Source organism: Stylophora pistillata, chromosome 13 (genome assembly GCF_964205215.1).
Source record: "Stylophora pistillata chromosome 13, jaStyPist1.2, whole genome shotgun sequence".
In the NCBI taxonomy this organism is placed as follows: Eukaryota; Metazoa; Cnidaria; class Anthozoa; order Scleractinia; family Pocilloporidae; genus Stylophora; species Stylophora pistillata.
Genome location: NC_142531.1, coordinates 12,600,210 through 12,615,559, shown reverse-complemented (window position 1 = coordinate 12,615,559; position 15,350 = coordinate 12,600,210). Strand labels below are relative to the sequence as shown.

At 39.0% G+C, this 15,350-nt stretch overlaps 2 protein-coding genes and 1 pseudogene across 2 annotated transcripts; all 3 read left to right on the top strand.

Moving 5' to 3' along the window:
• The window catches only part of LOC111336229 (uncharacterized), a 1,079-nt pseudogene extending 672 nt beyond the window's left edge, over positions 1-407 (top strand).
• Positions 408-5,412: 5,005 nt separating this feature from the next.
• On the top strand, positions 5,413-6,742 carry LOC148717701 (uncharacterized). The gene has a single exon (XM_088744070.1). It carries the CDS (start codon positions 5,767-5,769, stop codon positions 6,457-6,459), a length of 693 nt encoding a protein of 230 aa, XP_088600196.1. The 5' UTR covers positions 5,413-5,766; the 3' UTR covers positions 6,460-6,742.
• Positions 6,743-13,113: 6,371 nt separating this feature from the next.
• On the top strand, positions 13,114-15,096 carry LOC148717700 (uncharacterized). Its single transcript, XM_088743523.1, has one exon. The coding sequence runs from the start codon at positions 13,607-13,609 to the stop codon at positions 14,114-14,116; it is 510 nt and encodes a 169-aa protein (XP_088599649.1). The 5' UTR covers positions 13,114-13,606; the 3' UTR covers positions 14,117-15,096.
• The last annotated feature ends 254 nt before the right edge of the window (positions 15,097-15,350 follow it).

The following is a 15,350-nucleotide window of genomic DNA, read 5'->3' as shown; positions in this document are numbered from 1 at the left end:
CCCAAAAGGACCATGTTTACTATGATCGAGTCCAGGGCCAAATGGCCCTCACTGGTGCTAAATGGTGCGACTTTGTTGTGTACATGAGCAGGGGGCTTAGCATTGAAAGGATTCACTTTGATGAAGAGCTCTGGAAGAAACACAGAGCGATACTGGTACACACCTATTTTTGCCAGCTGCAGCAAAAAGGAAATATGGTGGGCAACAACAAACTCCAGGATCTAGAACTGAACTACATCACACAGGTTGAACTCTGGATCTAATTTTGAACTCTGACTACTTGTTCAGCCTAAATTTCAACTTACGTAATAAATTAATGTGTGAGTCAATCATGCATATTTTGTGAACTACCTAACAACTCTGCCCCATTCTGGTGTGTCATTTTAAAAAAGGAATAAAAAGTACGAAAATGTGTAATAATGTTGTACTGTAAAACTTATACATGTGAGTGAATATGGCTGCCTTTAATATACCAGGTGATGTTCATAATTTTATTCTCCAGCAGTTTAAATTTCATAATAACCTTACAAGGTTTCCCCTTTAGCTTCTAGATCTGCCGATGGAATTTGCACTGGCCTACTTCTCACACACTGATGATAGCTGGCTTTTGTAAATTACATAGTACAGCACATACTCTCCACATTTGGTTAACCACACCAGATAAGTTCAGTGGGACAATTCCATCCCAGATGCGAAAGTTTTTTATTTTACTGATAGCTCTTTCAACATGGACCCTCAGAGAGGCAGTTGATTGCATTTTGACAACATCTTCTGGGCTCATCTGTCCCTGAGATCCTAAGAATGGAGGAATGTTCAGCCCAACGCCTGGAGGGAGCAGGTCCTGCACTGTAAATCCCTTGTCTGCCATTACTAAATCTCCATTCTCAAATTTTTGATCTAAAATACTACTGCGTAGAACAATTTCCCCGTCTGAGATGTGTCCAGTGTAAAGCTGGCTCACAAATGAGAGTGCCCCACCCGTGGTTATTCCAACAAGGGCTTTCAGAGTGGTGTTATTTTTATAGGTACTAAAAGGTTCACTATTTACACGAAGCCTGAAAGGCATTTGGCATTTAACCTCGGTGCAGTCTATTATTATGCTAGTAGAGGGATACTCCTCTTTAAACTGCTCTGGCATGTGTTTGTTTACCTTTTCTCTAGAGGGCCACATGGGTACATCCTTTAGCCTTAAATATAAAAGGTTGACCCAGCTAGGTTATTATTATCCTGCTTATTGTAGCTTGAGATATTCCATAGAGATGAGCAAGATGTTCCTCTGCAAAACCTTGTCTTAATATACAAAAAGTAATAAAAAGTTCCCTTTGGATGCAGTGACCTTGGTCTTCCAGGCTTTGGAAATGTTTCCATGTATTCATCATTTTCACTAAGAACATTTGTATCCTGGCCTGTGCATGATGAGTGCCAATAAGGAATATTTTCACCATTCTCACCAGGGTCACAGACGTTGTACAACGCATCAAATATTTCGTCACTAGCGATGACAGTGTAGAACCCCAAAGACTTACAATTTCTAAACTGATCTAAGGAAAAGGATTTCTTCTCCAACTCATTATACAGGGACGTCAAGTTGACAAGTTGTTGTTTTACTTCATTCAGTTCTATTTCCAGGGCATTTGTTTTCTCCTTTGGTCGTCAAGTTTATTTATCAACTCCACAACCTGTCTGTTCAGTTCAGACACGCTTTCTTCTTACGAAGGTTTACAATCAACCTCAAGGACTTCGTATACCTCGTCAACGTTTAAGCTAGTATTTCATGTATTTACTTCGAGCTTTTCGTTAGCAACCTTGTCAACATTTAAGATTGTACTATTTACCTCGAGTTCTTCGTTGGCAACTTGAGGCCCTGCTTTAGAGACTACATACCGGGCTCTTGGTGGTTTTCACCTCTCAGGAGAATCTTTCTTCCACGAAAAAATGGAAGGAACAGCAGTAGGATGAAGTGTTCTTCTGCCAGCAAGTGTGCTCTGAAAATCTGAGTCCTTGAAGTGTCTCGAGCAAACTCTCAAGTGCGAAGATATCCTAAAGTGGGGACCCACATCTCTTCAAACAGCTCAAATCCATGCAGCTAATAGGTCTTTATTTTTCGGAAATTTGTGGAAAGATATCTTTAAGTCTTCCTCCCGATAAACCTTTTTCGTGTAACTTGAAACACAGCAGTTTTGCGGCATTTTGTTTACAGGACAAGCAAACTTGGCCCTTATGACCTCGTTTTGGTGCCACTCACCCCAGCTTATATCAGTTGGTGGCCATTTTGGAATAAGGTCTATACAATTTGACCAAAGTGGCTTCAGAGATCAGTTTTCTAAATCTTATCATGACATTTAACTGATTATTGATCTTTTTGCATATCGAAGATACGTGTTTATCAAACTGTAGTTGGTTGTCAATGTTCATACCAAATATACCAATTGACTCTCACTGGAAAGGAGAATGTATGCTCTGTATCACTAAGGATCAAGGCCTAATGGTTAGTTTCGTTGACAATTCCATTGTCACTGTACCATTGATTTGCCTTTTCAACTTCCTTTTTCAAGCATTCTTCAAGTGCAAGTGGATCTTTGTCTGAGTAATAAATTTGATGGTCATCAGCATATGCACTTAGCTTAGCTCTCTTTATTTGATAAAAGAGATCGTTGACAAATGTATTAAAAAGAATTGAGCGTAAGACACTACCCTGAGGCACCCCACGCTTAACACTGTTCCATGACAAGAACGTGTCACCAATCTTCACTCTCTGTTCTCGATTTGACAGATAATCTCTTAACAAGGCACAGCTGTCCTCGTCTAGTCTGTAGGCTTTGAGCCTGGCTAATAAGAGGCGGTGTTGTATAACATCAAAGGCCTTTGACAAGTCCATTGACACTATCCCTACGAGTTGCCCATCATCGTGCATTGACCTCCATTCAGGGAGCAGGGTTGGTGGAGTGGTGAGAGTGCTCGCCTTCCACTAATGTGTCCCGGGTTCAATTCCTGGACCTGGCGTCTTAAGTGGATTGAGTTTGTTGGTTCTCTACTCTGCTCCGAGAGGTTTTTCTCCAGGTACTCCAGTTTTCCCCTCTCCTCATAACCATCATCATTTGAATTTATGTAACTTAGAGTTAGATTTCATGACCCCACAAGCTGTTTAGCTTCAAATAAAGGTGTTATTATTATTATTATTATTATTATTATTATTATTATTATTACTATTATTATTATTCTGTCATCCTCAATAACGATGTCTCACAGCTGTGGAACTGTCTACACAAACTTATATAATCATACAAAATAGAACTATAAGTCATTCAGCTGTAGGACTAAAATCTTCTTATAAGTATTTTTGATTGCTGGCAAAACTGTGACTGGCCTGTAGTTTGCCTTGCTCATTTCATCATCTTTTTTATATAATGGAGTAATTTATCCCATTTTCCACGAGGATGGACACCTACATTGACTGATCGAGGAGTTAATTATATTACCTATTGGTTTAGCAATCACGGCTGCCGACTCTTTAAGTAATCTCAGAGAAATCATGTCGTGGCCACAGGATTTTTGAACATTTATATCAATAAGCAATTTTTCTACCAGAACCTGGTTTGTGAGTTGAAATTTAAAATAACCTTGTGGGTTGTGTTTATGAATGGCAAGAATGCTCGGATGATTTGCATAATCCTGTCCAGGCTCTACTTCACTTACTTGGGTAGCACAATCGGCAATTTAAACAAAATGATTATTAAATAAATCAGCATATTCTTTCTTAATTATCACTTATAATAATATCATTCTCCTTTGAAATAATATCATTTGCTTGTCTTTCTCCGCAGAGGACTTGACTGGAAATCTAGTAAAAACTAACACTTTTAATGAGTTTAGTTTCGTAGTGTCTAGGGGCAGTTTCTGGTGTGTTCCATCTGTATTGCTGGTGCTCATCTCATCTATAGTAAAGACCTATGGCAGAAGCATAAGCATGCATTTGTGCCATTCCGATTCACTCTGCAGAATGTTCATCACAGCTATTAGCTTTCTTGGGGTCACGCAGCTACCAATGATCTCATCGCCAACTTAAGTTTCTGTTAATCCGTGAAAGCTTTGGGTTGCAGGGGTTCAGGACGTTGAAGCTGTAGGTGGGGTTAGAACCGTTGGTGTTTCTGAAGGTAGTGCAAAGATGTCCATATCTTCGTTTAGACTGGCCAAGGCAACAGAATCTATAGTTTCAAGATCATCATGCTGAAGGATACTGCTGCCTGATAATGGCAGCTCAGTTTCTGGTTGTTGTATCTATTAAGAAGTTAAAAGTTGCGTGTCATTCTGTAACAAGGGAATTCAAAATATTTAAAAAAGGCCATTTTGGTTTGATGAGGTTGAGTGTGTAGAAAATAAATTGAAACCGCTAGCTTTTGATGGTCTTCTTTGATTATAACCTGTGTTTTATAATTCTCAAACTGCTTTTATTAGAGAGTAAAGAGGCATTCGAACAGTTTAGTCTTCTCCAACAAAGTTTGTCAAACTAGTAGTTCCATCTGTCTTTAAAGCCATAAACTAAAAAGACGTTAAAACTTACCATAACGTTTTGCTCTAAAGAATCCAATCTTTGTTCAATTCTACCCAATCGGAGTGTAATGTTTCTCTCCACTCCAGACAGGGTGTCCTTGAATTTCTCCATCATCTCTTTAAGTAAAACAAACAAATGAACAGTACGTTAATGAAACAAAGTGAACAATCAAACATCGGGCAAAACCAAAGAAAGTGTCTGTAAAAAAGAGGTTTCCGTATTAAGCGGGTCAGAAAGAATGATTTAAGACAGACGTACACTTTTCACTGGGTCAAAATACAACACATTAACACTGTCAAACTGACCGTATCTAACTTTAAAAAGTCGAAATATGATTCCATAGTCTGCCAAAGCACTCTGAAGATGCTTATATATAAATTACCCAGTAAAAAAAGTAATTTAGAGGTCATCGAAAGGTAAGGCTTGCTTCAGAAACTCACGGTTGACACTGGGTGCCCATAACGTAATCAAGGGTGCCAAATTCAGAGAAAAAAAAACTTAAAAGGACTTTCCAAGCGAAATTTTCTCGACAAATAATGCATTGTTGTTATGCTTACCTTACAGATACTCTATTGTACCAGCAGCTTTATGGAAGTAGCATCTTCTGCAGTTGCACCAGCACTGAAACTATTGGCCTCCTTTTCCTCATTTTCCTCATTTCTTGCTTTCTTTGCTTTAGCTTGCACACACCACTGTGCCTCTCTGTTCTGCCAAAAATGCTTGGTATGGGTTACCAGGGGTTGCAGAAAGTTTTTTCTGCCCAGCCTTCACCTAAAAGATCAATACAACATTTATCAAAACCAAAGTCTGTTATGGTAGTATAACATCTAACAACTTTAATGTGATAATACAATGTTGAAACAGGCTAGTTCATTTTGTCTCATGCAAGAAAACGTGATCTTAGACTTTCTGATGTTCGGGTTTGGCATGGGTCGCACTTGGCAAAGTTTGGTGCAAATGTGGTCACTTTGGTGTAAAAATCTGTCATCGGGGCACATTGCCTAATGCTACCCTAACTTTTCCGGTTCGCAAAAACTTTGAAAACCGGCCAAAACGTCAAAGACGCCGTAGTGCTTGGGTGGGGCAGGCAGATTTTGGAAAACTCTGGCTAAATAATAGCTATCACAGCGGTAACTGTCATTGCTTGTCAGTTAACAGCAAACAGATAATCTACAGCACGCGAGATCTGCTTCAGTTCGCGCTCTTTCTTTACCATGGACGGACGTGGATTTTATTATTACAGTTCATCACAGTTCCCCTTTTATTTTGGTGGCAACGCAGAGTATTCACAATATGTGTACCCTCAAGGCCAACGTTGTGGTCCTGAAGAGGCAGCTATTGAAAATATTGAGAGCCCTTCGCAGACTTCCTCTTCATCATCGTCTCCGGAGCTTGTCAAACTCAGTGGACCAATTTCTCCGTCTTCTTCTGCTGAGGAAAGACGAGTGTACGCTCGCTGGTCAAACGATGAGGAAAACATGTTGCTGAGGTTATGGGCCGAAAATTTTGACCGCTTTGAGAGCAAGGAAGCTCGAAAAGCGTGGGACGTTATTGCCAAGAAAATAAACGATAAATTCGGTATCAAGAGAACAACAGACAAGTACCAGAAGAAAATGAAGTACCTTGTCGATCGATACAAGCAGGCCAAAGACTGGAATAGTGAGCAGTCTGGAGGAAATCGAAGGAAATCAGCTCATTACAATGAAATTGACAAAGTTCTGGGTTACCGTGACATCGTTACCCTTCAAAATGTCCAAGAAGCGGGGAGTGCGTCGGAAGAAAGAGATAAAAACAAAATGAGTACCAATGCAAGCGTTGAATGCGACGATGACGCTTTAACAACTAGCAAGAAGGAAGCAAGATCAGCAAGGAAGAAAACAAAGAAGAGAGGAAGAAAAGGACAATGAGGACAGGAAAATGTTTAAATCTGCCTTGACGGGACTTGAAACTCAACTTTCTGACATGAATTCTTTTGCAACCAATTTTTCCAGAATGCAAGAACAACAACTGACGACCATGAATGCCTTGGTGGGTGCTCTAAGTAAGTTTTTAGAGAAACAGTAATACAGATCTGAACATATGATGAGCTTTTATTGAACGTTCTATTGCACATTTCATTGAACATTTTTGTTCAACATTTTGTGTTTATTTAGTTTCTGTTTCCACAGCATGCTTCCGATCGCATCTGTAGGACTGCAGTTTGAAGGAGACTAAAATTGTGGTTTTTTTGCGAAATGGTAAAAATTTTGTTCAATACACTTTTACTGAAAACCATTGAAAATTTCATGGGAAAATTGTATTGTTAGATTGTGGTGTTGCCGCTTATGCTGCGAGTGAAAAATCAAGAAAATCATGCAAATATACCGTAACAACAGATGACAAAAAATAATGTTAAAGTGTTCTTAATTGAATAAAAAAATTATTGGATGTAATCTATTAGGATTTCTCAAATGTTTTCTGCATCACGAATAATATTTGGCCCTGCGATAGGAGGGCAGGGGTTGTCATCATCGCAATCTTCTTCTTCCCAGTTGTCACCCAGTCATATGCAAAGGTTACGAAGAACTGCACAAGCTATAGCATTTTTTACAGCAAAGTCTACAGTAGTGTCAAATCTTTTCCGTAAAATTTTCCATCGACTTTTAATCAAACCAAATGCGCATTCTACTTTTACTGTAGCAGAGGAAAGTTCTTGTTGAATTTGATTTCATCACGATCTCTAGTACCTTCTGCATACGGTTTCATTAACCATGGGCTGAGGGGATATGCACTGTCGCCAACAAGGTACAGACGTATTTCGTTCCCATTTATGTCGACAGTAGGTGCAATCAGGATATCACCTCTCTCCGCTCTCCTAAAAATTGCGCTATGGCATAAAACTCGAGCATCATGCATGCTTCCTGGATAACCACAAGCAAAATCCAAGAAAAGTTTTTGGCCATTTACGACTGCTTGAATAATAAAGTCATGCTGCTGATATCTACTGAAATAGTCAACCGCACTGTCCTTGGGTGCCTTAATTCTTACGTGAGAGCCATCAATCGCACCAACTATGTTCGGTAGATTTGAGAGATCTTGAAATGTTTCTATGGCCAACCTCGTTTCTGCTTCACTTTCTGGAAATTTAATGTGTTCATTATGCATTTCGTAAAGTGCTTCCACCACGTCTTGCACCACTTCAACAACGGTCGCTTTACCAACATTAAACAATGGTCCAATGCTTACATAGGAGTTTCCATGACCCAGGCGATAAAGTCCTAATGCAAGTATTTTCTCCGGTGGTAATGGGTCCCTGAAACGCTATTGCTGTCGTACCAAACAGTGGTTGAACGTGTTCAAAATCTGGTCAAAAGTATTTCTTGTCACACGAAGCTGCTGACGGAAAAATTCTTGAGGTATAGTTGGATCGTAGTAGTGTAGGTCAAACCAGGAATCGACTGGTCTCGGAACTGACCAGGCATATGGCGCTCAAAGCAATCTTCGCTGACATCGATTTTTCGCTCTAATCATAGTGGCAGTCAAAACAGTTAAACAGGCGTTCCATCTTTCATACATCATACGAAAGGCAAAAAAGTGCTCCTGAATTAAGTGAATAAAAAGAATACGTATCATCGTGATCGTTATTAACAAAGCTTCAACGGGACGCATTTTTTTAACTTTTGTTTTCCTTTTTCAGCTCACTGCTCTCTCCCCATAACACGTGGATAAACGTGTGTCTGGTTTATCAGTGTCATCACTGACATATTTTAACACCTAGTGCGACCCTGGTAGTTGAAATTAAAAGTTTGCTTCCCGGTTGCGGTTTCAAATTTTCTGTGGTTTTTTTTCCGGCAAAGTTGAAAACTTTGCCCAATTGCAACCCATGCCTTATCAACAAAAGTCGCGTTAAAAAATATTTATAACTTATATAAAACAATTGCTGTAGATGGTAAATGCCCACTGACATAAAACTATATTAGAATCATAAAGGCAGCTTGTGCATTACATAATTAATTTCAATTACTTACACTTCACAAGAAGGTAAAAATACCACTTTGAATTTTAAAGTGACCGGCGTTATCAACATTTGTATAAAACGCGTTACTGAAGAGCACCATGTAGTAATCAGAATTACCTTGGTTGACTTGTTGGGCTGCTTTACCTCACTCTTTTGGCATGGTTGTTGGGCAATTTTCTTGGGGTCTGACTCCGGGTGTTGGTTGCAGCCCAAACTTGGTAACGGCGACAGGTTTATTTCCCACCACTCCAAGTCTTCCTGATTCAAGACTTATTCGTCGCCTACAAAAATAAATCGTAAGTATGGCAATTAGTTAGAGCTCAGACTAGTTACTTAAGTGAGTATTTGCAATGAAACTGACTTACACAAATATATTCCTGTGAATTCTGCCATGTAATTGAGATGTGAAAGGTATTACTTACCACTTAAGGCTAATAGTTCAGCAGGTACCTTTCTTCCTCGCCAGTTTATGGCCACCGCCATTCCTTCTTTTAAATCTATACTATTTTCAATGATGAGGCATGTTGGCGCTATTCCCGTCTTCTTTTCGTCTCGAAAAGAAAAAAAGGGGCCTTGCGGGGTCATCTACTGCTTTCTTTGCACAACTGTCTTACATTTGAAGCCATTTCAGGTCAAACGATGTCATATATACAGAATGGTCTCTCAAACTCAAATTTGTCGTACGTTAGAAATGGTTGTGAAACAGTGAAGAGTAAGATGCCTTTTTATACCAAGAACGCTTAATGAGGAGGATCGAAAATCTCGCTTTTTTGTTGGAGTAAAAAAATAAACATGGTAACATTTATTTTAATCCAATTACTAATCGACGAATCACAATACGACACAGTTCAGTTTTTTCCTAAGAAGTCCGTACTAAGATAATATTATTTGTGGCACGTTCCTTTAGAAGTGTTTTCGGTCAACTATGGACAACTTTGAAGCTGTTTTTACCATTACAATACAATACGTTTATTAGTAATTCCCAAAAGGGATTTTCAATACTAGTTTAGGCTAACAAATGAATATAAATTATTAAATCCTAATGAATGGACATAATGGCAAGAGAATAAATTATAAAACTATAAACTACTAAGAATTAAACTCATATTGATTTATCATTAAACGGGCCCACAGCTCCGCTCGGGCTGAGCGTTTGAAGCTGGTTATGTTTGTTCAATTTTTAGTGTCATCACTTAAGTTGTTCCATGAAGATATAGCATGGTCAAAAAAGGACATCTGAACTTTCTTTTTATTATTAGTTTTGCCTGGATATGTATATAATGAGAAAAATATTAATAAGAAAAATATTATTAAGAATATATATATTCAAAAATATCAGTAAGAATATATATACAATAAGAAAAATATTACAACAAATACAGGCAGGGGTGCCACAACAGCCAACAGGCAATTAGTGTGGTCGCAATTGAAAAACGATATTACAAAATATTTATAAATACAAGATCAAAAACAGCAGCAAACACTTACAGACAAATTACAGGTTACATTACAAGAAGGACAGATTGATTTCCAGGTTTTGGCGTCCTCAGGGTCGCACCACTTTGATAGAGCGGTAAAATAGTATTGGTACAGAGTAGACTTAAATCGATTAATATTTAAGTTTAAGGAGAGTTCCAAATCATTGGCAAGGCAGTTCCAAATTCTGAAAGTTCTATTGAACAACGCTCTTTGAAAGGTCGTTGTTCTACATCTTCTTTGCAGAAATTGAATGACATTAGGATTGCTATTAGATCTAGTGGTACGAGCTGAACGGATTTGGAGGAGAACTTCAGAATTTACATATTCTAGGCCAGTTACTGCTTTAAAAAAGAAAATCATGTCCAGTAGTTGATGCCAGTGGGAGATTGGGAGAAGGTTCAGTTTTATTAGCCTGCTTCTGTAAGATTCTTCACATCGAAAGGGCAGGCCCATGATAAACTTCGACGCACGTTGATGTTCTTTTGAGTGTAATGTTTATGTTGTTCTTTTGCCTGGTATTATAGTAATGGATGGTGGAATGCTTGACCAACTTGATTTCGAGGTAATTTGGAGCAAGGCCATGCAGACATTTATATACCACGATGATGTCTCTAAACTGTAACATTTCATTTATGGGTAGCCATCTTAGTTCCTTAAGGGATGGTGAGATATTGTGATACTTCCTCTTAATCGGTCAATATCCTAGCTGCAAAGTTCTGTCATAGCTGTAGTTGGTGGATGTTCTGCTGTGCTGTTCTCAACCAAACGGTGGAGCAATAAAACAGCTTACTGACTACCTAAGAGTTTAGGATAACAAAAAGAGTATCTCTCGTAAACAGGTGTCGGACTCTGTTGATTTGACACAGCTTAACTATCAACGTGGATGATAGGTAATCTATGTGATCGTTAAACGATAGGTAACTATCAAATATCACTCCCAAATCCTTGCAGAAGGGGGATGGAGATAATTCTTTACCAAGGACGGAGATAGTGATATCACTCAATCTTCCAACCAACCGTCTTGTTCGAAAAAGCATGAACTTCGTTTTTTGAGGATTGATCAAGTGCCGATTTGTGCAACACCACTCTGCTACTCTGTTAAGGTCTTGACTAATCTGACTAAGAGTGCTGATATTGTCAATAGTTGCAAAGGATAGGAAGAGCTTCCTGTCATCAACTAAGACTCAACTGAACAGTTTTTGCTAGTGTCAGGTAAGTCGTTCATATATAAACTGAATAACACTGGTCCCAGAATGGAGCCCTGCGGAACGCCATGAGTACCTGTTAACGACGAGGATATAGATGTTCCAATGCGAGTAGTTTGTTCCCTATTTCTAAGGCAGCTTTCAAACCAATCAAGGGCGTTCTTAGATGTTCCTAGTACCTGGAGTTTGTTTAGTAAGGTGAAATGGCTGATGCTGTCGAATGCTTTACTTAAGTCAATAAGTACCATAGCTGTAACTTTCTTCTCGTCAATAGCTTTGAAAAGGTGATGTGTGACCAGGAGGCTGAGGGTCTTGGTGGAATGGTATCTCTAGTTTCCACTTTAATGTTTGGTCAGGCGATTTTTTTCAGACAGGAAGGAGGTGAATTGTTGTAATGCCAGTTTTTCAGCCACTTTTGAAAGTAGAGGAAGAAGCGAGATAGTCTGTTGTTGTCTGTCACCTCATAATCACCTCCCTTAAGATGAGGGACAACCTTAGCCTTCTTCCATGCGCATGGAAAAATGGACGACTTCAACGACAGATTTATGAAATTAGTGATAATAGGCAATATGTGAGGCAAACAGTCCTTGTTGACTGAGACTAAAACTTTATCGTAACCCGGAGCTTTATTATTAGGGATCTCCATAATCACTTTATGAACATCAGAACATAGAACTGGTCTAAATTCAAACAGCTCATCTCGAGGAAGATTAGGGCAACTCGAACTGAGCGTATCATGTAGGGTGTGTAGGCCATATGTCTCGGCAAGTTTTTGTGATGCCAACGAGGCTTTTTCCCCTACAGATATGAAGAAACGATTGAACTCCTCTGCTAGAAGAGAAGTTTTGTAGTATATTCAAGATTAAAACTTGATTTTAGTGGTAAGGCACGGCGTATCGTTTTCTATAGTGATGCACTGTTGTTCTTGTTGGAGAGAATCTGATGGTTTTAATATTTGGTTTCTGATTTCTTATGCGCTAACTTTACTTTGCATCTTTGCTGTTTGAAGGCATTCCAGTCCCTGAGAGATCCACTCTGACAAGCAATCCTGTGTAAATTATTTCTGTGAACAATCATTTCTCTGATGTCATCTGTGATGAAGGGAATTGATTACGTTTGACTTTGACTGTCTTGTAGTTGCATGGTCGTTAAGACAAGCCAGGAATAAATCACTGAAGCCATCAACCTTTGCTTCAAGAGAGTCCATGAAGTCCAAGGTATTCCAAGGGATGTGCGAAATATCAGAAGAAAACTGTTCTGCATTGTAGTTCTTATAGATCATTTTCACTCACGTGACCACAACCCTGACAACTGTTGCTACGCCGCCATATTTGTGTACAGATATCGCATGCAAATCTACTGCGTCCTTTGAAAGAAGATGGTTTTGTGCTTGATTGTCGGCTGTGGAAATAGAAGTGGAAGGGACATATTTTGCCAAAGTACCTTCGATAATTCAAAAACAAGGAAAAGAAGCCAGAGAACTGTCAGCAGAAAGACGATAGCGCTGGATTTCTGTTATTAGCAGAGACGATCTCACCGATACCATTTTGGAAAACGATTGCGTGTGTGAGAAACACTTTGTTTCTGGAAAGGCCGCAAAATCATGGGATAAATTTAACATTGATTGGGTCCCAACTCTAAATTTAGGACATAATAAGAAGACTGGCCGTATGGATCGAGAACAAGCAGCAAAAAGAAGTAAGAGGGCGAGGGTACGCAAATTGGTGAAGAAGCTGGCGTTTGCCAAAAGGGTGAAAGTACTAGAGTCTGAGAGGGAGGAGAAGTTTTTCAAATTTAACGAATCGGGGCAGCAAAGTTTAGATTTAAACTTCGACGGTAGCGAAGCAGAAAGTCTAGAGAAGCCCGCAGGGGACTGGGTCAAGCAATGTGACGGAGTAAACGTGTTTTTGTCAGCTCCATGTTTTGAAGCTTTGCATGGCCACTTCTAACAAATTCCCCTCGAAAACAAATAAATACTATCAAAGACACTGAGACATACCTTGTTTGGCACAGAGAGAGGCTTTATTACCCACGACCGCCCCCAGGAGGAGACGGATGGGAAGAACACTAAACAATAAGAACCTCTCTGCCCACCAAAGGGTGGGGAGGGCGGGTACAAAAATACCGAACTAACTTTAGAGCGTACGAACTGAACACAAACGAAGATTAGAATGAAACAACAACGCCTTGAAATACGAGATCGAAATCATGTGACCTCCCTGTTAACCTCGGGAAATTAACCATTTTGAGTTCCCCAAAATAACACAATTCCCCTCGAAAACAAATAAATACTATCAAAGACACTGAGACATACCATGTCTCAAATCATTTCAGAAGAAAACGGAGAGGACTGTGAATGACATAGAGAACAGGATGAACCTCGCTGATGAGAAAAGGAAATCCTTCATGATGAGAATCCAAGAATTACAAACCCAGCTTAACCAGCTCAAAGATGAAAAACTTTATATGGAGGTCTGCCAGCCGCAGGAGAACTTACGCCTTTTTGGAATCAAAGAAGTAGGCGTAGAGGAGGACACAAAGAAGGTTTTGGTTAATTTTTTGAGAACAGAGCTAGGTTTGGAAGATGTCGATGGATTAGAATTTCAAAGAGTACACGGGATTGGAAAGCGGGACCCCTCCGACAGAAAACCCAGACAGATTATTGTACGTTTCCTGAGATACCCTGATCGAGAGAAGGTCATGTTTAATGCCAGAAAACTCGAAGGAAAAGACTTTGGGATATTGCCGAATCTTCCTAAAGAAATCATGGAGGCCAGAAAGAAGAATTTGGAACTGTTCAAGAAGGCTAAAGAAGATGGCAAGACCACCTATTTTAGTAGGGCAGAACCTGATAAGCTTTTTATCGACGGTGTTCAAATATAGAATTGTAGCTAAATACCAAAATTTGGGCCATGAACAAACATTTTTATATATTCAAATTCAAGCAATGTTTTGCTTCCAAAACCGGAGATTTTTGTAATCGTACTGTCTCTACGTGTTATGAGAATTGTAAGACCCTGTTTGTTGGTAGCTTACTTAGCAGCTTTTGCTGGCTACGTTGTTAATTGTTTAGTTGTATATTCTGTCTTTTTCCTTTTGTGTTCAACCCTAGAAATTAATGTGTTAATTGCTTATTGTACTATTACGTGTGGCTTGCACAACACCTATGGCTTGATGTGTGAAAGGGCTTTTCATAATATTAATCTCTCCCCTTACTTTATAAATTCTGGCACCGCTTTCATATTTTATGAAACTTAGCTTAAATCTCAAAATGTTATCTAAATGTTCGAGGGATTCGTTCTCTTGACAAAAGGAAAGCGTTATTTAATTGGCTTGCCAAAGAGAAATCTGATATCATCCTTTTACAAGAAACGTACAGTACTCCAGAAGTTGTTAACTTGTGGAAAGCTCAATGGAGGGGAGATATTTTCTACAGTCATGGTTCAGAACACAGCAAGGGAGTTATGATCCTTTTCAGGGTGAATTTTGATTACGAAATTGAGGTTATTTGAGAAGATGAGCAGGGGAGATTTGTTATTTTAAAGTGTCTTATTAAGAGCGAACCGTTTGTTTTGGTAAATATTTATGCGCCTAATAAGATTAAAGACCAAAGCGTTTTTCTCCAAGAAATCCAATAAAAGCTCGATGACTTAGAATTAGTAGAAAATTGCGAAGTAATTATTGGAGGCGACTTCAATGTCATTCTTGATGCCAATTTAGATGGTTCTGGAGGCAAGCCACAAATGAAAGAATCTTGCAAAAAGATCGAGGATTTGTGTTCGTCGTTTGATTTGATTGATATATGGAGAGTCAGAAATCCAGATGTCAAACGTTTTACGTGGAGACAAAAGAACCCAGTTATACAACGCCATCTAGATTTCTGGCTAATTACCAGTAGTATTCAGGAAGAGGTAGAGAACGTAGATATTATTCCGGCAATAAGAACCGATCACTCCGCTATTTCAATACATATAAATGAGATCGAAGAAACAAGAAGGAGTCCATTTTTTTGGAAATTTAATTCCAGTCTTTTAGAAGATGATGATTACATTAAATTAGTAACTAATAGATATAACATCTGGCTGGAAGAATGAAAAGATATCCAAGATCCAAGGGT